The 24136-nt window shown below is 38.3% G+C and overlaps 1 protein-coding gene across 2 annotated transcripts in view; it reads left to right on the top strand.

Moving 5' to 3' along the window:
* The window catches only part of ESF1 (ESF1 nucleolar pre-rRNA processing protein homolog), a 75633-nt gene that overhangs the window by 39296 nt on the left and 12201 nt on the right, over window positions 1-24136 (top strand). For both annotated transcript variants that reach the window (XM_060186466.1, XM_007525789.3), the window contains 2 exons: window positions 20525-20655; window positions 22854-22941. In XM_060186466.1, coding sequence (XP_060042449.1) covers window positions 20525-20655; window positions 22854-22941 — 219 coding nt within the window. The remainder of the gene's footprint in view (window positions 1-20524; window positions 20656-22853; window positions 22942-24136) is intronic.

Below are 24136 nucleotides of genomic sequence, written 5' to 3' on the forward strand. Positions count from 1 at the left end.
TGGGAGTGAGTTTCTGAGATGACGTGAAGTACAGAGCACTAGGCGAAAATCTGTCAGTGAACCATGAGGCCAGAGTGTTGGAAGGACTTACTTGTGTGAATATTAAAATCAACAAAAATTATGACAGAACTTGATAGGAGATGGTGGCAGAAAACAAAATATGAGGGGAGTGATCATAGTCATTGGATATCTGCAATAAGGACAGGTAGTAAGTGGTATAGTCTTGATGATGTGCTATTCAAAATTAGGCTATTTGGTGAGGCAGGCCAGCCAGTGGTATGGAGTGGGCAATTGGTAATAATAAGGACTGGGGGTAATCACCATCTGAATGGAATAGAGAAAGCAGTGTCCCCCAGGAGAAAGCTTTGTTTCAGTGAGCCTCAATTTAGGTTGGATGAATTTATTATTATTTTTTTATTTCAAAGAAAAGTTTAATAAATTACTCAAATTTATTTTTGATTGACATTGAAGTGTCTATTCTGTGCAGCTAGAAATATAGTAAAGTATTGGAATTAACTGAGATGGAAGGAATTTAGAGCAAAAGGAATTGAAAGTGTGGAAAATAATAAATTCCAGCAAGGATCTGAAATTGAAAATTCTTTTTCCACTAAGCCTCTCAAATTGTTAGGCAAGAACTACCCAAGCTCTGCCCATGCAGAGCTCCTAATCAGACTGTTTTCTCCTATCACTTGGAAGCTGCAAGTGGATACACTTCCTTATGTCCCTTATGGGACAAGCAGGCACTCGGGAGTCTCATATTCTAGATAACAGCACAGAATAAAGACATTTTTAATGACTGGTTATGAATGACTGGTGGAGCGGGGGAGATAGCATAATGGTTATGCAAACAGACTCATGCCTAAGGCTCCAAAGTCCCAGGTTCAATCCTCCGCACCACTATAAGCCAGAGCTGAGCAGTGCTCTGGTGTTTCTCTCTGTCTCTCTCTTCCTTGCATCACTCTCAAAAATAAAATAAATTTAAAAAATGAATGACTGGTAGAGAAAAGGGTTCATTGTTAAGAAATGGTGGGAAATAGAAATGTTTCACATCTTTTTGTAAATAGTAATGACTTGGAAGTCGTAGATATCTTGTGACAGAATTAAGAATAAAAGACATAATGTGATTGGTATTAAGGGTTTCAAGCTGTAATAGAAGTGAGACTGTTAGTCTGGAGGGAGATGTGTTAACAAAATCCAGAGCTCTGGAATTGTACATACAAACTTCACTTTACTGGGATGGGGATAATGGTTTACAGTACAGTTGTTGATAGATGGACATGGTTTTATCACAAAAGATAGTATAGGATACAAATAAAGTCCTATGAAAAAGATGTATAGGCCAAAGTACCTGAAAAGATTCATGTACATAATTTTCCTCCAAATGTTGGCATGTTCAATAACCTATAAGTTTGCTGAAGCCCCTCTCTTTTGGTGCTTTTATAGAGACTTCAGTGCTCAGGCATACCTGATGAGCTCATTGGGAATTGAATTCAACCACTAGTCTCTTCCTCACCCTGAAAGTCTAGGACCCAACTACTTCTGCTCATGTTAATTTCCTTCACTAATTGAAAGGAACATGTGCAGCCTAAAGGCCTATCCACTGACAACTGAATAAAGAAGTTACAGAATATAGACTCAATGGAATACTGCTCTGTAATTTAAAATAGATAATATTGTGTCCTCTAGAACAAAATGGATGAAACAATCGGTAATTATGCTTTAGTGAAGGAAGTAAAGAGGTGAAAGAGAACTACTAGATGGTTTTGCTCATATTGTGGAATATAAATAACTGAAATACAAAAAATTACAACAGAAGTATTACCAAAATGCCTCTAATAACTACAACAACAATAAAAACAAGGGCAACAAAAGGGAAAATAAATAAATACAAAAATTTAAATAAATAAAAAGTATTCATTTTACTAGCAACCAGCCCCAGAATATTACAGTTATTTGTGAAAAGAAATATTGCAAAGAGGATTCACAAAATTTTTCCTGTGACATTTTTTTTTAATTTGTAGATAAATCTACCTTTATTAATGTCAAGGTAATTGTTATCTAATTTATCAGTTTTCACAGATACTTTTTCTTTTTCCCCTCTTTTCTTTTCCTGATAGAATTGGAGTTTAGAGCACTGTGGTCATATTCCCCTAACTCACTCCTCTGGGAGTAGGGGCCAAAATTTTTTATGGGATACAGAAGGTGGAAAGTCTGGCTTCTGTAATTGCTTCTCCACTGGCCATTGGCAGGTTGATCCATGCTCCTAGCCTGTTTTTATCTTTCCCTAGTGGGGTAACTCTGGAGAGGTGAGCTTCCAGGACACATTGGTGAGGTCATCTGCCCAGAGAGTGCAGGATGAAATCATAGTAGTAGCTGCAGTTTGGCGACTAAAAGGCAGTAAAAAATAAAGCAAGACACAATATTTTATTGAACAGGAACTATAAGGAAGGAGTAGAGCAGATGAAAATAGGGATCATAAGCTAGAGAGAAACTAGGAATTCTATTTTTTAGCTATGTTCCTAGGAGCCCATGACTGTGGTAATTTTTCTTGGAGCTTAACATCTAACTTAAAGGTAGACTAAAAATACTGTCTGGGAAGATGGTGTCATAGTTGAGAATAGGACTAGAAAACTAGATCAAGGCATAGAGTAGCTTCCAAAGTTAAAGAAAATAAATACAAGTAACTATTTATCATGTTGAAGGGCACAATTTCTTATGTCCTCATGATAGATGTCTCTTAAGACACGCTTCCCCAGCCTAGGTCCTTTTCCATTATTATGCTCTATGACCCCAAGACCTCCCCCTCTCACTCCTTACCTTCCTTCCTTCCCCAGAGTCTTTTACTTTGCTCTAAGACACCACACCCAGTCTAAGTCTCACTATGTTTTCTTGTTTTCTCCTTTACTATCCTTGTTTCTTAAGTTCTACGTATGAGTACAATTATCCAGTATTCCTCCTTCTCTTTTTTGGTTTATTTTACTTAACATACCTTCTAGCATTCCTCAGAATAGACAGACCTATGCTATGACCCTGCAATTCCTCTCCTGATGATATATCTATCCAAAGGAAACAAACACACCTATTTCAAGAGACCTAATTACACCTTTGTTCATAGTAGCCCTATTTATAATATTTCAAACTTGGAGCTCTAGGATTCTTAGGAAATGCAGAAGCCAAAATAGATGTAAGAATTCCTCTGTCTATACAAGAGTCCTTTCTTGACTCTCACTCCTTGAGATAGGAAAAGTGCAGTTCTTTATTCTACTTTGTCTTCCACTGTACAGTTGTAATTCTGCTTTTATTCTGGTATCTGCTCTTTGCCCTCCCTTTTCCCCCACCTTTATTCCATCTTCATTCTTCTATTCAGTTCCCTACTAGGAAAGCATAAGCACAGAGACATCAATAATATATATCTATTGTAATTACTCATTTTTATTCAGAAGCACAATATTTATCAATTAAGCATTCATTTTGCAAGACCGTTCAAGCATTTTAATTTTCAGGCATCAAATCCTGTTCATTGGGAGTTGGGTGGTAGCGCAGTGGGTTAAGTGCACATGGCATTGAAGCTCAAGGACTGGCTTAAGGATCCCGGTTCGAGCCCCCGGCTTCCCACCTGCAGGGGAGTCGCTTCACAGGCAGTGAAGCAGGGGGAAAAAAACTGTTCATTATTTATTTTTGGCTATGCCTCCATTAATTGCCAGTGTATTCATTATTCAAAATATATTCACACAAAAAAAATTTTTTTTGGTCAGAACTTTTAAATTGCCAGATGTTTAAAATTATGAGCTGAGTATAAAGGAGAGCATTAAATGGAAAACCTGAATTTAAAATAAGTTAAATGTATTTGCAGTTTGGTTCCTATTTTCATTATGGGAGGAAACTAGTTCAAAATGCACTATCAAAACTTGCATGTACTTTGTTAGTAAGTGGCTAGAAGTTTAAAATTCAATTGTCAATTCATTCCTTGAGTAATCTAGTTAAGAAATTGGGTGTAGGGGCCAGGCAGTAGCACAGCAGATTAAGCGCGCATGGAGCAAAGCACAAGGACTGGAATGAGGGTCCCCCTCCCCCTCTCTGTTTTTCCCTCCTCTCTCAATTTCTCTCTGTAGAATAACAACAACAAGGGCAACAAAATAGGAAAAAATGGCCTCCAGGAGCAGTAGATTCCAGGTGCAGGCACCAAACCCCAGTGATAACCCTGGAGTAGCTTTTTGCTATTCCAAAAACCAGTGACTCTTTTGTGAAGTATGTAATAAACTTGAGAAGCAGTGAGTGCTATCTAAAAATATTGTTAGCACATTTTCTCCATAGAGTTGTCAGTAAATTTCTTAGAATGTACTGAGTTGTTTTAAAAGATGATTTATTTTAGCAATAGCATTGATTTAACTTTGCAGTTTTCCCAAGCATCTTGTTTAAAAAAAAAAAAATTCTAAAGTAAAAACTAAGATTGTCTTACTCTCATGCCTGAGGCTCTGAGGTCCTAGGTTCAATCCCGTGCACCACCATAAGCTGGAGCTGAGCAGTGTTCTGGTAAAATTAATTATATATATATATTTATTTATTTATTTATATGAGCTAAGGCTGTTTTCATACCCGTAGCTCAGAAAGTGCTATACTAACCACTCCGTGTAAGTTTTAGGTTTCTGTTCCGCCGTTTTTATACCAATAAGATCCCAGTAAATCGTTCAGTAGACCTCCACTTGCAGGCATCTAAGATTATTCTCTTAATGTAATCCTTCACCTGCTTGTTTGTCACTTTGGTTCTGTTATTTGCATCTGTTGTCACTATTTCTAGTCAGTAGTACATTTTTTCACTTTGCCTTAGATTTGTGTTCTGCCTCAAGTTCAAGAGAGCTTATTGCATGTAGTTTACCCACAGCCCACAGCTATGCTGCTTTGTTTGAAGTTATGAATTCTCTGGTCTTTAAAGCAGAACTTCTGCCTAGACTACTTGAGATTGTCCCACTTCATCATTCTAACATGCTAATTGCATAGCCAGAAAATGGTCATCTTCCTCACACATGTTCCATATGTCATTTTGACAGAATTCACTCAAACTACTACTCACTTTGCATTATTGCTCTCTATGTGTGTATGTGTGTGTGTGTGTGTGTGTGTGTGTGTTTTCTTGCTTCCTTTTTAAGATTTATGAAAGAGACAGTGATCAGAGCATTGCTTTGGCTTATTTGTTCAGGATAGCTGTTCTTTTTTAGACTAAAGTCATTTAACTTTAAGTTTACTACTTTAATATATTTCTTTGGGGGTAGATAGCATAATAGTTATACAAAGAGACTCTCCATACCTGGGGCTCCAAAGTCCAGGTTCAATCCTCTGTACCACCATAAGCCAGAGCTGAGTCAGGCTCTGGTAAAAATTTAAAAGTTTCTTTGTCCCCAATTTCAGTATGATAAAATGCACATAAAGTATCTGGTATTAAGTACATTTGTATTGTTAAACTGTTAAATCATTTTCAGTTTTTTGGAGCACTTTCATCTGTGCAAACTGGATTTGTATATGTATTAAACAATAACTCTTTTGTATATGTATTAAACAATAACTCTTCCCCAGATGTTTCCACCCCTGCTCCTCAGACTCTGACAACCATCATTTTACTTTCTGAATCTGTGATCTTGAGTGGCGCACCTGGTTGAGCACACAAGTTACAATGCACAAGGACCCAGGTTCAAGTCCCCAGTCCCCACCTGTAGGGGGAAAGCTTCACAAGTAGTGAAGCAGGGCTGTAGGTGTCTCTTCTCTTTATCTCCCCATCCCTCTCAAATTCTCTCTGTCTCTATACAAAATAGAATATAGAGAATAGAATATAGAGAGGGGCCGGGTGGTGGTGCACCTGGTTGAGCACACATGTTACAGTGCACAAAGACCTGAGTTTGAGTCCCTGGCCCCCACCTGCATGGAGAAAGCTTCACGAGTGGTGAAGCAGTGCTGCATGTGTCTTTCTGTTTCTCTCCCCCATCCTATCAATTTCTGACTGTCTCTATCCAATAAGCAAATAAAGATAATAAAAAAGTAAATATATAGAGAGAGAAGTACGAAGCCATATATATGTATATTAATTCAACATTGGTTTATAATATTAAAACATTGAGTAAGAGTGTATTTTCTTACCTATTTGTATATGTGTACAGTTTTTAATTCACTGCATCCACTACCAGAGTTCCATTATATCAAGTTGAAAAAACCTCTCCCTTACCCCCCCCCCCAAACTTAGGGATAAATTCCTAAAAGTAGAACATACTCATAACTCTTCATTTATCTTGAAACAGTTCTCTTAGTTCATGTTGCCAACTATGGAACCTTTAATTTGGAAGTCTACTCAGACAGACATGCTGGTAAATGTACTGAAATTCAAATCAAGTTTCTACAGTAGGTTGAGATTTTGAAACCACCTCAAGGAAAGACATAATAAGTACTTTCTGAAGATTTTTTTCTTTCTTTCTAAAACTTAATGGGACTACATGCCATACTGCTATTCTTAAAAAAGATTTTCCAGATTGTCTCAGTCCCTTTTTGGTTAGGCCACTGTAGATACCACTGTAGATCCCCCACTGGTTTAATACAGTAAGTTTTGGTTTTAAGAGTCAAGGGAAACCATTTAAAAAATATCTAGTCTGGGAGTCGGGCGGTAACGCAGCGGGTTAAGCGCACGTGGCGCTAAGCGCAAGGACCGGCATAAGGATCCCGGTTCAAGCCCCCAGCTCCCCACCTGCAGAGGAGTCACTTCACAAGTGGTGAACCAGGTCTGCAGGTGTCTCTTTCTCTCCCCCTCTCTGTCTTCTCTTCCTCTCTCCATTTCTCTCTGTCCTATCCAACAACAAAAACAACAACATCAATAATGACTACAACAATAAGACAACAAGGGCAACAAAAAGAAATAAAGAAAAAAGAAAAAAAAAATCAAAAAAAAAAATCTAGTCTATCTTAGATACAGGCAAACTAATTCAAACCATGAAGGTAACTATAAAATAAATAATCCTTTGTTATGGGAACTCATTTCATCTCAGTTTCAATTCTGTTTCTTAATAGATTACGTATACATACTTAATTATAGATCTGTTGTGATCATAAGAAGCGGTAAAAATGTTTGCCCTAGTTTAATATCTTGGATTCCTCTGGATCTCATTTATATTTTATCTGTTTACTCTTATTTATGTTGAAGTTTGTGATCTCATTGTTCTGAATTTCTTCTTTACCTTGAGAATTCTCAGAGACCTGAGTTGAAAAGCGCTTCTTTCACAGAGTATTTGCCAGGTACCTAAGGGTACAACAATCCAAGACCATTTGAAACCAGATTTTTGGATAGGTTGTTTGGGGCCACATACATAATGTGTATTCCAGCCAGTCATCCATGGTTTTATGGACTTGTAGTTATAAATGCTTGTAGTTATAAAATGTGTTTTTACAGCCCTAAGTGTTATCTATGATTTTTTTTGCAAGGGAACAGCACCCTCTAAAAGCATCCTTAAAGATCCTGACTTGACATAGCAGTCTTCAATAGAACCTGCACCATGATTAAGATCCAGATATCTCCCACCTCATTAATTAGAACACCATTGATATCCATGTGTCATGGTAGACCATAACAGATAAGGCTGTGTCCTCACAGAAAACTCCCCACTGTGAGCTAGATTAATGTTTTCGTTTAAGTCTTCTTATTGTGACTAGACTCCAAATTTTTCTTTTGTATTCTAAAGAATCCAATTACTCATTCCTTACATCTTAGTCATTCACTTAAAAGTTTTAGTTTATTTCCTTCCTTGTCTATAAGCATCATGTCTAAAAAACATAGCCATAGAACAGTTAGTTCCTCAGTCCTCTTTACTATAAATTAAATAGCAGAATGAGTTCACCAGACAATACCAGAATTTTAGTCACTTTGTATTAGCACAGCTTGATAACATTAAGATTACAAAATACTTGAGAGGTAAAGACAAACATTCTAATGCTAACAAAAATAGGAAATAGTATTTCCCTAATGAGACCTGTTTGAAGGCAGCTTTTATTTGTTTGTGTCTCTCCTCCCCCCCCCCCTTTTTTTGTCTCTAACTCTCCCTCTCCTGCTCTTTTCACTTCTCCCTCCGAATTCTCCGCTGACTTTTTTTAGAGAAAAAGATAGCATAGCACCGAAGCTTCCTCCAATGTAGTGAGGGCTAGGCTCTAATGTGAGTTACACACTAGGGTCACTTCACAGGACATTTGATTGTTAAAAGAGACAGCTTGTTTCACAGCAGACTTAATATACAGGTAAATGAAAGTTATAAGTTTAGGGAGAAGAAAAGGTAATTTAGAAGAAGTTAAAGTATGATATGCTCATAATCCAAAGAAATGTAAACTCTTGCTGCTCAATGAAATAATCTATATGACCACCACCAACAAAAACATAGCTTATATTCATTCAACACATAATTTGGGGTCACTTGTGATGGGTGCCTCATTGAATGTTTTATGAGAAATGCTGTATCCTAAAGTATTGATAAATATCTTGCCTGTACCTTCTTATACTTACTACCTTTATTATGTTATAGTAAATTTTATAGTATTATAAGTGTTGAGTATATCAAAAAAGGACATTTGTTGGCTCTGGCTAATTGGCAATTATTGCTGCTTACAATATTGTTCCTAGCTTAGGAGCATAGGACTGTGTCCCTGATATCCAGAGTTTGATCTATTGGATGTCTTAGTATTTGCTACTAAATAAAATAAATCACTCTCTAATAAAATTAAAACTACTTTTTTTTTCTTTTGTTGCCACCAGGTTTATTGCTGGGACTTGATGCCAGTTATGAATTCACTGCTCCCAGTGGGCAATCCCCACCCTTTTTTTTTTTTCTATCTTAATCAGTAGGGCAGAGAGAAATTGAGAGGGGCTAGTGGGGAGAGACCTGTAGCACCACTTCACCATTCATGAAGCATCCTCCTGCAGGTGGGGGCTGGGGGCTTGAATCCAGGTCCTTAGGATGTGGTCATATGTGCACTTAACCCAAGCCTCAAATTAAAACATTTTAAATTGAATGTTATGTGCTTTGATTTAAAATACATCTGTAAATAGACTGAATCAGAAGTGTTCATAAATAATTCTCAATGGATCCTAACTCCTCATTTAAATAAGAAGTGCCAGTTTGGGCCTATGTCAGAGATCTTAAAACTTGCCTTTTGTTTTCATAAACAAAACCAATTATAAGAGCTAGTTAGATTATTTTAAGTGATTCATGGTCTTCTCATTGAAAGCTTTTCAGATATTTCAAATGAGTATGGTCAGGAAGAATGTATGTTCTTCTGGATATTTATAAGTATTTTATGTGCATGCTTCCAAAATCATTCTAAATGGACTGCACTTACATTATTGTCCTAATTGAATAGTGTGTTTATGGTTGACTTTGAAAGAGCTTTTTTATCCTTATTTGTTGGGTTATTGATGTTATTTTTAACTAGTTCAACAGTCTTTAAGAGTGTACACTTTGACAGTGTTGTTTTTCAGTCATATCATGGCTGCTCTCAAATGAGGCTAAAATTGGCTGAAGAATGTTCTTGTGTGTATGCCAAGAGACTTCTACGATGGGTATATTTTTAAGACCTTCGAATATAAACAACTGTGATTTGTAGCAAGAGATTTAAATGACCTCATGATGACAATTCGAACAAAGCATTTTTAAACCATCGTAGTGGTATGTTAATTCATTTCAATATGTTTGACATTCTATTTTGATGTAGTGTGAACCAGGTTTTAAAAAAATCGTAGACTATTTAACTGAAGATACAAATTACCTTAAGTGTGTATTCCCTGAGAAAATGTACTTCATTAGTTATTCTAGAGTATGTAGAGCCTTTAAAAGAAATCCACAGGGATCTCTTTGGAATACTACTAATTTATTTGGATCCTAAAGATTTGATTCATTTTTTTTGTTGTAGAGAGAGTATGTTTCAAAGATGAAAGTTCAGACATTTGGCTTGAAGAATCCCTTCTTAAGGGAGATGAATTAAGTTTTTATTAAGTACCTATTATATGTCTGGAACTATACTAATAACTATGGACTTCAAGAGAAGATGACTTTTTTTTTTTTTTTTTTTTTTTTTTAGGAGGGGTACAACTCCACACAATTCCCACCGCCCAATCTCCATATCCCACCCCCTCCCCCGATAGCTTTCCCATTCTCTATCCCTCTGGGAGCATGGACCCAGGATCATTGAGGGTTGCAGAAGGTAGAAGGTCTGGCTTCTGTAATTGCTTCCTCGCTGAACATGGGCGTTGACTGGTCGGTCCATACTCCCAGTCTGCCTCTCTCTTTCCCTAGTAGGATGGGTCTCTGGGGAAGCTGAGCTCCAGGACACATTGGTGGTGTCTTCAATCCAGGGAAGTCTGGCCGGCATCCTGATGACACCTGGAACCTGGTGACTAAAAAGAGAGTTAACATACAAAGCCAAACAAATTGTTGAGCAATCATGGACCCAAAGCTTGGAAAAGTGGAGAGGAAGTATTAGGGAGGTACTCACTACAAACTCTAGTATACTTCTGCTTTCTTACTTTGGTGCCATACTCCAAACTCAATTTCTGCTTTGCGTTTCTACTTTTTTTTTTTTTTACATGCATAACATTCCCCAGATTCCCATTTAGCAATACAACCCCCACTATTTCATTCATCATTTTTCATGGACCTGTATTCTCCCCACCCACCCACCCACCCCAGAGTCTTTTACTTTGGTGTAATACTCCAATTCCATTTCAGGTTCGACTTGTGTTTTCTTTTCTAATCTTGTTTTTCAACTTCGGCCTGAGAGTGAGATCATCCCATATTCATCCTTCTGTTTCTGACTTATTTCACTCAACATGATTTTTTCAAGGTCCATCCAAGATCGGCTGAAAACAGTGAAGTCACCATTTTTTACAGCTGAGTAGTATTCCATTGTGTATATATACCACAACTTGCTCAGCCACTCATCTGTTGTTGGACACCTGGGTTGCTTCCAGGTTTTGGCTATTACAAATTGTGCTGCCAAGAACATATGTGTACACAGATCTTTTTGGATGGATGTGTTGGGTTCCTTAGGATATATCCCCAGGAGGGGAATTGCAGGGTCATAGGGTAGGTCCATTTCTAGCCTTCTGAGAGTTCTCCAGACTGTTCTCCACAGAGGTTGGACCAATTGACATTCCCACCAGCAGTGCAGGAGGGTTCCTTTGACCCCACACCCTCTCCAGCATTTGCTGCTGTTACCTTTTCTGATGTGTGACATTCTCACAGGAGTGAAGTGATATCTCATTGTTGTCTTGATTTGCATTTCTCTGACAATGAGAGACTTGGAGCATTTTTTCATGTGTTTCTCAGCCTTTTGGATCTCTTCTGTGGTGAATATTCTGTCCAATTCCTCCCCCCATTTTTGGATGGGGTTATTTGTTGTCTTGTTGTTGAGTCTGGTAAGCTCTTTATATATGTTGGTTATTAAACTCTTATCTGATGTATGGCATGTAAAGATCTTCTCCCATTCTGTGAGGGGTCTCTTGATTTGGGTAGTGGTTTCTTTTCCTGTGAAGAAGCTTTTTAATTTGATGTAGTCCCATAGGTTTATACTTGCCTTAGTCTTCCTTGTAATTGGATTCGTTTCATTGAAAATGTCTTTAAAATTTATGCGGAAAAAAGTTCTTCCAATATTTTCCTCTAAGTATCTGATAGTTTCTGGTCTAACATCCAAGTCCTTGATCCACTTGGAATTTACTTTTGTATTTGGTGAAATACAGTCATTCAGCTTCATTCTTCTGCATGTTTCAACCCATTGTTTCCAACACCATTTGTTGAAGAGACTCTGCTTTCCCCATGTAATAGTCTGGGCCCCTTTGTCAAAGATTAGATGTCCATAGGTGTGGGGCCTCATTTCTGGGCTCTCAATTCTATTCCACTGGTCAGTGTGTCTGTTCATGTTCCAGTACCAAGCAGTTTTGATGACAATGGCCCTATAATATAGTTTGAGATCTGGCAGTGTGATGCCTCCGGTTCTGTTCTTTTTTCTCATGATTGTTTTGGCAATTCTAGGTCTTTTCTGGTTCCAGATAAACATTTGTAGCATTTGTTCTATTCTCCTAAAAAATGTGCTTGGGATCTTGATGGGGATAGCATTAAATTTGTAGATGGCTCTGGGTAATATATTCATTTTGATGATGTTAATTCTTCCAACCCATGAGCATGGAATATCTTTCCACTTCTTTGTGTCTTTTTCAATTTCTTTGAGTAGTGACTCATAATTTTCAGTATACAAGTCTTTCACTTCTTTGGTTAGGTTTATTCCTAGATATTTTATTGTTTTTGTTGCTATAGAAAAAGGAACTGATTTCTGGATTTCAATTTCTTCTAACTTAGTGTTTGCATAGAGGAATGCCACTGACTTTTGAATGTTAATTTTATAACCTGACACATTACTGTATTGCCTGATGATTTCCAAAAGCTTCTTGCTAGATTCCTTAGGTTTTTCCATGTATACTATCATGTCATCTGCAAATAAGGAGAGTTTGACTTCTTCTCTTCCAATCTGTATTCCTTTAATTCCTTGCTCCTGCCTGATTGCTATGGCAAGAACTTCCAACACTATGTTGAATAGTAATGGTGATAGTGGGCAGCCCTGTCTAGTACCTGATCTGAGGGGAAATGCTTCCAGTTTTTCACCATTGAGTATGATGTTGGCTGTAGGTTTGCTATATATAGACTCCACTATCTTCAGGAATTTTCCATCTATTCCCATTTTTTGTAGTGTTTTGATCATAAAGGGATGTTGTATTTTGTCAAAGGCTTTCTCTGCATCTATTGATATGACCATGTGGTTTTTGGTCTTGCTTTTGTTGATATGGTGGATCACATTGATTGATTTACGTATATTAAACCAACCTTGCATGCCTGGGATAAACCCCACTTGGTCATGATGGACAATCTTTTTGATATACTGCTGTATCCGGTTGGCTAGAATTTTGTTCAATATTTTCGCATCTATGTTCATCAGAGATATTGGTCTGTAGTTTTCTTTTTTGGTTGTGTCCCTGTCTGCTTTTGGTATCAGGGTGATGTTGGCTTCATAGAAGCTGGCAGGGAGTATTCCAGTGTCTTCAATCTTCTGGAAGACTTTTAAAAGTAGAGGTATTAGTTCTTCTTTGAAAGTTTTGTAGAATTCATTTGTAAAACCATCTGGTCCAGGACTTTTATTTTTGGGAAGATTTTTGATAACTGTTTCAATTTCATTAGCTGTGATGGGCCTGTTCATGTTATCCACTTCCTCTTTACTTAGTTTTGGAAGTTGGTAGGTATCTAGGAAATCATTCATTTCTTCCAGGTTCTCTAACTTGGTGGCATATAGTTGTTCATAGAAGCCTCGCATGATATGTTGAATTTCTGCAGTGTCTGTTGTGATATCTCCTCTTTCATTTACTATCCGATTTATTTGGGTCTTCTCCCTTTTTTGTTTTGTGAGTCTGGCTAAAGGTTTGTCGATTTTGTTTACTCTTTCGAAGAACCAACATTTACTTTTGTTGATCTTTTGTATGGTTTTCCTATTCTCAATGTTATTTATTTCTGCCCTAACTTTAGTAATTTCTGTCCTTCTGGTTGCTTTAGGGTTCCTTTGTTGTTCTTCTTCTAGGTCTTTAAGATGTGCAATCAGGCTGTTTATTTGTGCCTTTTCTTGTTTCCTAATGTGTGCTTGTATAGCTATGAACTTCCCTCTTAGGACTGCTTTAGCTGTGTCCCAAATATTTTGATAGCTTGTGTCTTCATTTTCATTGAACTCTCGAAACATTTTGATTTCTTCCTTGATTTCCTCTTTGACCCAGAAGTTGTTAAGAAGTGTACTGTTGAGCTTCCACATTTTGGCACTGTTACTAATCTTTGGTTGATTGTTAAGTGTTAGTTTAATTCCACTGTGGTCTGAGAAGATGCTTGGGATGATTTCAGTGCTCTTGAATAGGCTGATGCTGTCTTTGTGGCCTAACATATGGTCTATCCTTGAGAATGATCCATGTGGATTTGAGTAAAATGTGTATTCCAGTTTCTTGGGATGAATGACTCTGAAAATGTCCAATAGTTCTAGTTTATCTATCTCTTCATTTAGCTCCCTTATGTCTTTACTGATTTTCTGCCTTGATGATCTGTCAAGTTGAGATAGTGGGGTGTTGAAGTCCCCTACTATGATTGTGTTACTGTTAATATATTGCTGTAGCTCTTTCAGTAGAAGTTTGATGTATTTAGATGGCTTCTCATTGGGTGCATAGATATTAATAATTCTAAGTCCTCTTGATTGACTGATCCTCTGAGCATTAAGTAGTGTCCATTCCTATCTTTTTTAATTTTATCTATTTTAAAGTCTATCATGTCAGATATGAGAATAGCTGTTCCTGCCCTTTTTTGTGGGCCATTGGCTTGAATGATAGTTTTCCATCCTTTCACTTTAAGTCTGTGTTTGTCTTGTTGCGTTAGGTGAGTTTCCTGTAGACAACATATTGTTGGGTTGTGTTTTCTGATCCATCTTCCTACTCTGTGTCTTTTAATAGGTGAATTCAGGCCATTCACATTTATTGATATCAAAGATTGAAGATATTTTAACGCCATTCTTGTAGAGTTTTAGAGTGTTTTGATATATGTTCTATTTGTGGTGGTCTGGTTGTTTATAGGAAACCTTTCAGAACTTCTTTCAAGGCAGGCTTGGTGATGGTTGCTTCCTTCAACTGTTGCTTGTCTGAGAAGGTTTTGATGCTTCCATCTAGTCTGAATGACAATCTAGCAGGATATAGTATTCTTGGCTGAAAGCCTTTCTCATTGAGCACTCGATAGATATCTTGCCATTCTCTTCTGGCCTGTAGTGTTTGTATGGAGAAGTCCGCTGCTAATCTTATGGGTTTTCCTTTGTAGGTGACTCTTTGTTTTTCTCTTGCAGCCTTGAGGATCCTTTCTTTATCCTTATTCCTTTCCAATCTAAGTATGACATGTCTTGGTGTCTTTAGGTCTGGGTTAATTCTGTTTGGGACCCTCTGGGCTTCTTGAATCTTTATGTCTTTGGTGTTGTCTAGACTAGAGAAATTTTCAGCTATTATGGCCTGGAGAACGCTTTCTTCCTCCCCTTCTCTTTCTTCCTCTGGTAAGCCAATAATGCGTATATTGTTTCTTTTGAAGTCATCCCATAGGACTCTGTTGTTGTTTTCAGCATCTCTTAATCTCTTTTTGAGATCTCTTACTTCTTTTTTAGTTGTCTCTAATTCATCCTCAATCTTGCTAATTCTGTCTTCAGCCTCATTGATTCTATTCTCTCTGCCCTCTACTGCTTTCTGGAGTTCATCTATTTTGTTGCCCTGCTCTGATACTGTTTTAGCTTGTTCAGCTAGTTGCCTTCTTAGCTCAGCAATTTCAGCTTTCAGCTCTCTAATAACCATGCGATTATTAGAATTTTCTTCCATATTCTCATTTGTTGTTCCTGCAGTTCTGATTACAATTTTTTCAAATTCTTTACTCACTCCTGTTATTATTTCCTTAGCTAATGTTTGGATGTTGAACTCGTTGTTTTGTGCTTCGCCCTCTGGAGGACTTTTAGCTGGACTCTTGTCCTGGTTCGAGTCTCCATTATTTTTTCTTGTTGTTTTAACCATTTTATATAAGTTAACAGTTTTTTCAATCCCTGAGTTGGAGTTCAGTGGTGTAAAAGCCTTTTTTTTTTTCCCCTGTAGGCTATGGTAGCCTGAGGGCTTTTAAACTATCAATAGGCTTCTTGGCTTAATCAATGACTCCTGACCAAGAGATAAAGCAGGGTGTGGCAGAGATAATCCAGTGGTTATGCAAAGAGACTTTCACAGCCCTTCAGCTATGCCACCGAGGTATAGGTCTTCTCCTGAGTTTCCCGGTTAGATCTCTGTGCCCTGGTGTCCCTCCCTGTTGCTGCTCCAGATTCTGAGGGTAGTAGCAATGGAGACTCAGAGTTGTACTTGGTGAGTCTCTGGGGAGTCCTTTCCTCCCTTCAGCTGTCCCCTTGTTGGTGGAGCAGACTGGAGGTGGTGTCTCCACTGACAAACTGTCGAACTGTTAGCAGTCACTTAATCTCTCCTTAGGCCCCTCTCTCCTCTCTGTCACCAGCCACGCGTGTTTGTACTCACGGGTGATTTATTGGGTTTCTGTGGTCATTCTAGTCCTGTCTTGTTTCGGTCCGGGTGGTCTCCTTTGGTATTCCTAGTTGATCCGGGAGAGGAGAGGAGAGGAGAGAAAGCGATCTGCTGCTCGTAGCTCCGCCTCCGGAAGTCGAATCCTTTTTTATTTAAGAAAGGATTAATTAACAAAACCATAGGGTAGGAGGGGTACAACTCCACACAATTCCCACCACCCAATCTCCATATCCCTCCCCCTCCCCTGATAGCTTTCCCATTCTCCATCCTCTGGGAGCATGGACCCAGGGTCATTGTGGGTTGCAGAAGGTAGAAGGTCTGGTTTCTGTAATTGCTTCCCCGCTGAACATGGGCGTTGACTGTTCTACTCCCAGTCTGCCTCTCTCTTTCCCTAGTAGGGTGGGTCTCTGGGGAAGCTGAGCTTCAGGACACATTGGTGGGGTCTTCAATCCAGGGAAGCCTGGCCAGCATCCTGATGGCATCTGGAACCTGGTGACTGAAAAGAGAGTTAACATACAAAGCCAAACAAATTGTTGAGCAATCATGGACCCAAAGCTTGGAATAGTGGAGAGGAAGTGTTAGGGGGGTACTCACTGCAAACTCTAGTGTACTTCTGCTTTCAGGTATATATTTTGCAGTAGTTTATAGATACGTGTGAAGATATGCTCTCTCTCACAGAAACTGGTGTATATCTAGGTTTTGGGACTTTGTTAGAAAGTGAACCACCTGAGATGGAATTAGAGTATACTATGAAAGGAAAGGTCTCACTCGAGTAATGAAGCTGAAGGGTTGTCATTCCACACGTGAAGTCTCTGGACACAGTCTGAGGTGAAGCATGTTGAGGTGGCAATAGTTGCGTTGGTTAGGTTGTAATCGGCAGATGCAATATTATTTGATATGGATTGGGAGAGGCATACGGGAAAGTGGGCCCTATCCAAGGGTTCCAGGACGGGGGAAGTAGGGGCTCTATAGTGGAGATGTGAGGTTCCTGCTGTCTTAGGGTTCAAAAAGACAATCGATAGTTAATGTTATCATCACATTATTTGGTAATTGGGTTAACTTTGAAAAGTCCTTTTGTTATGGTTTGCTGTACAGTACCCAGTATCTTGTATACAGCTGTGCTATTGGATGCTTCTGATCTACTAGGTCTAGGCTTTTGAGAGAGTCTACATATCAATTACACAGCCTATATATTAATAAGATTCAGTTTGTGTTTTGAAAAACTTTGAGACCTACAATTGATTTTCCCCCTCTCAAATTAATTAACTAGTGATTTATATGTCTACATTTTGCTAGGAGTGTACATAAACACCATTCCCACCACCAAAAGACTGTGACCCATCCCTCCCACCCACTCCCACCTCCCACTGGCCCAGGAAGCTGCATTTCTACCCCTCACCACAGGGTTTTTACTTTGGTGCCCTACTTACAATTTGGTCAGGTCCTGCTTTTAGTTTCCCTTTCAGATCTTCTTAGTCAACTTCTGTTGATGAGTGGTATCATCCCATACTCATCTTTATCTTTCTGACTTAGCTCACTTAACATAATTCCTTCTAGCTCTGTCCAAGATGGGTCAGAGAAGGTGGGGTCATTGTTCTTGATAGCTGCTTTTTTTTTTCTTTACAGTCAAATCCAGCAGGGGGTAGGTTTGCCAAATTTAGTAACACTAACTTTTTTTTTTAATATTGTTGACTGTAAACCTGTTGATTTTTATTTATTCCCTTTTGTTGCCCTTGTTGTAGTTATTATTATTGTTGTTGTTGGATAGTACAGAGAGAAATGGAGAGAGACGGGGGAGAGAAAGATAGACACCTGTAGACCTGTTTCACTGCTTGTGAAGTGACTCTTCTGCAGGTGGGGAGCCGGGGGCTCGAACCGGGATCCTTACACGGGTCCTTGCGCTTTGCACCACCTGCGCTTAACCCGCTGCGTTACTGCCCAACTCCCAGTAACACTAATTTTAATAGTTTTTCTGATAACTCACTACCATTAGACCAGCCAGAAGATGACTTTAAATGCTGTTGGTCTATCTAGAGAAAAGGCACACTCAGAAAAAAACTTAGAAAATTATGTAACAAAGATAAACTATTCAAGTACCTTCTTTATGTGGTACAAATAAATAGCCCTTGTTTTCAGAAATAACTTTCCATCTTTTTTTTAATATTTGTACTTCATTATTGTACTTTTTTATTTTTATTTATTACTGAATAAAGACTGAAATTGAGAGGGGAAGGAAAGATAGAAAAAGAGTGAGACAAACACTTGCAGTCCTACTTTACCACTCATGAAACTTTACCCCTGCAGGTAGGGCCCAAGGGCTTGAACCCCAGTCTTTATGCACTGTAATGTGTGCACTTAACCATATGTACCACTGCCTGACCCCGCAGTAGATAGATAGATGATAGATATTCAAGATGATAGATAGACAGACTGACAGACCACCCCTGAAGCTTTCCCCTGCATATGGGGATTAGGGCTTGAACCTGAGTCTTTGCACACTTTAATGAGCACTTAAGCAGGACCCCCCCCCCCCATCAATCCTTGTTTAGACCAGTAGTTCTCAGATTTTTTTTTTTTATTTTATTTTTTACTGCTCAGCTCTGGCTTATGGTGGTACAGGGGACTGAACCTGAGACTTTGCAGCCTCAAGCATGAGAGTCTCTTAGCATAACCACTATGCTATCTACCCCTGCTCCCGAGACCAGTAGTTCTAAGGAGGCATGGTTCCTCATACCCACAACTCCCTCCTCCAGAAGGCATGGAGAATTTTTATTTTTTTTATAACTAGGGCTATGGACATCTAGTGAATGAACCAGAGATATTGCTGTCCTACACTGCCCATGATAGTTCTTCATTACTAATAATATCTGACCCAAAATGACAGCAGTGCTAAAATGAAAGCCTGAATATAGAGCCTACAAATGTCAGTGCTGGAAAGTTTTGAAGTTGGAGGAGGTTGAGTTCCATCTTCCTCTAAAACGTTTTCCCTAACAAATGTTATTTGCTTGAAGTCATTGGATCCCTACATGGAGATGAGCATGGTATATCCAGTAAATACCCTGAACATTGTGTGCACATTTCTCTATTACATTATTTCACGGAGAGATTCCAAAGCATGTTTTCAAAAGGGAGATTTAGAAACACAAAACTAATCTAGTCACCTAAAAGAACAGAGAACTCTAACTTAGTTATGTGTATTCATTTAGAAGTAGAGTTTTAAGTCTCGAGGGTCAAAATCAAAATATTTTTTGGTGGGAAACTTCATACCTAATTATATAGCACTGTACGTTTCAAAATTGAGACTAGACTGATTTGTGCTGACCCATGAGTATAATATATCATTGTGTTATTGAAATTAATTTGTTTTTTTTTATAACCTCAGCTTATATTGCCCAAGTCTACATATCTGTTGATTCAGTCAGAGAACTGGACATGGTAGTATACAGTCCACATTTATCCAGAAAGGTACTTAGTAACATAAATTGTATTTTTCTTTAAAAATCTTTTTTGAGGGACCAGGCTGTGGCGCATCTGGTTAAGTGCTCACGTTACAGTGCAAAGGACCCAGGTTCAAGCCCTTGGCCTCCACCTGCAGGGGGAAAGCTTCATGAGTGGTGAAGCAGGGCTGCAGGTGTCTCTCTGTCTCTCTCCCTCTCTGTCTTCGCTGCCCTCTCAGTTTCTCTCTGTCTCTATCTAATAAGTAAATAAATAAATAAAAATTTAAAAAAAGAAATGCATCTAAAAAAATCTTTTTTGAATTGAGAGCTATGTTTATGTTTTTGTCTTCATTAAATAGGAGATCCTACCAGTAGTTTGTTATAAAGGCAAATCTGTATATGCATTTCAGTGCCTATTTAATTTAATAATGTTCTCAGTTATAGAAATTTAAAGACTAAGCAAAGAGATTAAATAATAGGTAACTAAGAATTTTTCCCCCCTAAGGACAGCAGAATCAAGTGAAAGTAATTATATTAAAGACCATTTTACCTTTTGCTACCAGAAATTAATTAGTATTTACATCTAGAGAAGAGTTTGTTCCAAAATCTGTCATAAGACTCAAAGCAATTAAATTATAATGAAATGAAAGTTAAACCAAATAGAATTTCCTTTAGTGGCTTGGCTATATATCAATTTACTAGTTTATTTTGTTGGTTTGATTGGGTTTATTTTTAGGAATTTTTTTTCCTTTATTTGCCTTTTAATCAGAGTACTGCTCAACTGACTTTTGATATAAATTGATCCTAAAATAAATACTCTGTGACCATGGAGTATTAAAAAATTATGTTGTATATTGTCCTATTAAATAGGTGTAACCCTGTTTTATAAATCATCTTTTACATGAATGTACACATAATACTGAAAACTATTTTCATTTTTCCTCAGGTCTTAAAGAAAGTGCAGAAGAGATGGTCAGAAATAAATTGGAAGGAAAGGATAAATTAACCCCTTGGGAACAATTTTTAGAGAAGAAGAAAGAGAAAAAAAGACTAAAGAAGAAACAGAAGGAGCAGAAGGTATAAATAATAATTATTGTATTTATACAATAAGTATTTATTGAACTGTAAAGTCACGTATAGCCGGTAATGGGTGCCATTGTTTCAGAATGTAACCAGCTTACTGAGAGCAGGCTTTGTAATCATTGTACTTCACTCTCCCACAGGACAAATTCACTGCTCCTAGCAGCCATTTTTTTCCATTTTATTGGATAGAACAGAGAGAAATTGAAAGGGGAGGGAAAGAGAAAGACACCTGCAGACCTTCACCACTTGTGAAGGGTCCCTCCCTGCAGATGGGGAGCCAGGGGCTCAAAACCTTGGGCTTAAGTCATTGTAATGTTTAAGAAAGAGGAAAAGGTAGAACACCATAGGTTGAGTTCTTGAAATGACCAGGGTGCAGTGAATAAAGTGTTCGATTCTTGAGCATGAGGTTTTCAGTTCGACCCCTGACATCACGTGTGCCAGAGGGATATATAGTTCTTTCTTTATTTCTCTCACCTCATAGCTCACTTGAATAGCATGCTGGATTGCACACACAACCATGCATGGTGCTTGGATCCGCCCCCCACCCCAGTCCCCTAACCCTGCCTGCAGAAGGAAAGCATGAAAAGTAGTGGAATAGTGCTACAAGAAAAAGAATGGCCTCTGGAACTATACAAGCGATATATAAATGGGGGAGGGAGTTTTAAATGTGAATGACAATAATGTATACATTAGTACTTCCCAACCTGGTTTTATTTATTTAGTTTTACCAGAGTACGATTCAGCTCTGACTTATGGTGATTCAGGTAAAGCTGGAGATCGAACCTAGGACCTTTGGTGCCTCCAGCATGAAAGACTTTCTACATAACCATTATGCTATCTTTTCAGACCCCAACCTGCATTTTTCATTTACACTATCATCCTATGATTCTTAATATTTTGTTGTCAGCAAATCCTTTATTAAGAATATTTGGGTGGGGGTAGGTAACATAATGATTATGCAAAGAGTTCTCATGCCTGAGGCTCCGAAGTTCCAAGTTCAATCCCTAGCACTACCATAAGCCTGAGCTAATCAGTGCTCTAGTTAAAAAATAAATAAATAAACAAGACCATAAAAAAGGGCAAGTATGGAAAAAAGAATATTTACATTAATGTGTTTTCTGTTAAAAAGTCTGATTTGACAGCTCATCATTCAGGACTAACAGCTCTTCCAGATCTAGTTATTAGTAATAGAAGAGACAACCTCTGATTTTTTGCCACTAAAAACAGTTACTTTATCACTGAAATGCAGCATTTTGACAGTTCAGTAACTGCCTTAAAATGGTGTCATTAGGACGGTAGTGCAGTGGGTTAAGCACATATGGCACGGAGCACAAGGACCTGCACAAGGATCACAGAGCAAAATAATGATTCAGATGAGACTTATTTTATTAACTTTTCCATTTTATTTATTAGATAGAGACAGAGAAAATGAGAGGGAAGGGGACAGAGAAAGAGAGATATCTGCAGACCTACTTCACTGCTCCTTAAACTTCCACCCTCCAGGTAGGGGACCCAGGGCTTGATCCTGGTCCTTATGCACCATAACATGTGTGCTCTACCTGGTGCACTACCACCCTGTTCCCGGGAGTGTTTATTTTATTTTATTTTTTTTAAATATTTATTTATTCCCTTTTGTTGTCCTTGTTGTTTTATTGTTGTAGTTATTATTGATGCCGTTGTTGTTGGATAGGACAGAGAGAAATGGAGAGAGGAGGGGAAGACAGAGAGGGGGAGAGAAAGACAGACACCTGCAGACCTGCTTCACCGCCTGTGAAGTGACTCCCCGCCTGTGAAGCGACTCCCCTGCAGGTGGGGAGCCGGGGGCTAGAACCGGGATCCTTACGCCAGTCCTTGCGCTTTGTGCCACTTGCACTTAACCCACTGCACCACCGCCCGGCTCCCTGGGAGTGTTTATTTTTATGAGAGACTCCAGAGTACTAACTAGTATCTGGTATGTGGCAGTGCAACTGATTCATCTGGGACCTTTGAAATCTCAAGCATGCAAATTACATGGTCTAACACTTCGGGTTATTTCTGCAGCCCAAACCTTGTGTGATTTTTAGATTTAACTACTTGATGTAAAAGAAATTGTGTGAAAGAAAAAAAAGAAAGAAACTGTGTGGTTTTCCTTATTTATATACATGTAATATGGTCCATGAAATAAACTGTGGATTTTTATATTCAACTTTAAGGCTCTTGCTGAAGATACCAGTGAAGATGAACTTCCCTCTGATGTTGATTTGAATGACCCATACTTTGCTGAAGAAGTTAAAAAAATAGGTAAGCCATATTTTTTAAATGTAATTATTTTGTTTTTTCTTTTTTTTTAATTTCTTACTATATTTATTTGCTAGCTACAATTGAAAATTGAGAGAGAAAAGGGTGGTAGAAAGAGAAACAGACACCTAGAGCTCTGCTTTACCACCTGTAAAGCTTTCCCCCTGCAGGTGCAGGCTGGAGGCTTGAACCTGGGTCCTTGCACATTGTAACATGTGCACTCAACCAGATTCGTCACCATCCGCCCCTGGTAAGCCATATTTTTTTATTGGAAAAGATTCCAGTTCTAAAGAAAATGTTGACATATTGGGTTGTTGGAAATGTCACAACACAGTTTTGCATAGAAAAACAGAAAAATATGCCATTATTTTTCAGACAACCCAGTAAGTAGAAACAGCATGAGCTACTCATTCTTTTCAAATTCCTAAAATTTGTATAGATGATTTAGGGGCTTAAAAGTAAATCTGTCCTGTCCTTTGAGATCTAACCATGGGATAAATTGGAAAGGAGCGGCTTTACCCCTATATAAGCAAGGAGTGAGTTCATGACAATAAGTGTTTAGCTTGATGAATTTAACAGTTTACTGGAAAGTTTCCTTACAGACAAATGAACTATAAAAGGTTGAGAGAAAATGAAATTGTAGGGTGGAGGAGATAGCATAAAGTTTGTGCAAAAAACACTGTCATTCCTGAGGCTCTAACGTCCAAAGTTCAATCCCTAGCACCACCGTAATCCAGAGCTGAGCAGTGCTCTGGTAAAAATAAATAAATAAATCATTTTTTAAAAATGAGAAAAGAAAATGAAATGGTCATCTTGTGTTTTCACTAACATGCTTCTTAAATTAACATTGTTCTTTCTCTGCAAAAGTCCTAAAGAATTGAAAGTGTGAAATAAATTCGTTTCTGTGGATACATATATATGTTAATTTTTACACAGTTGTAGTATAAAAGCTTTTGGCTCAAATTGCCACGGACCACCACAGTGGATGAGCAGCAGGAGGGTCAGGGGTCTTGAAGGCAACCTCCCTGGTGGGTCAGGAGTTGGCGCGAGGGAGAACAGATAGACACCACACTATTGGAGGGTGGATCTGGACTCATTTTAATAGTGAAACTGCATTAGCTTTTATACTTTTTTCAGGTTACATTCAGGTTGCCTAAACAACCAGCTTAGTCTTGTGGCTTTGGCAGGCTACATGTCA

The sequence above is a fragment of the Erinaceus europaeus genome, chromosome 1 (genome assembly GCF_950295315.1).
Source record: "Erinaceus europaeus chromosome 1, mEriEur2.1, whole genome shotgun sequence".
Lineage (NCBI taxonomy): Eukaryota > Metazoa > Chordata > Mammalia > Eulipotyphla > Erinaceidae > Erinaceus > Erinaceus europaeus.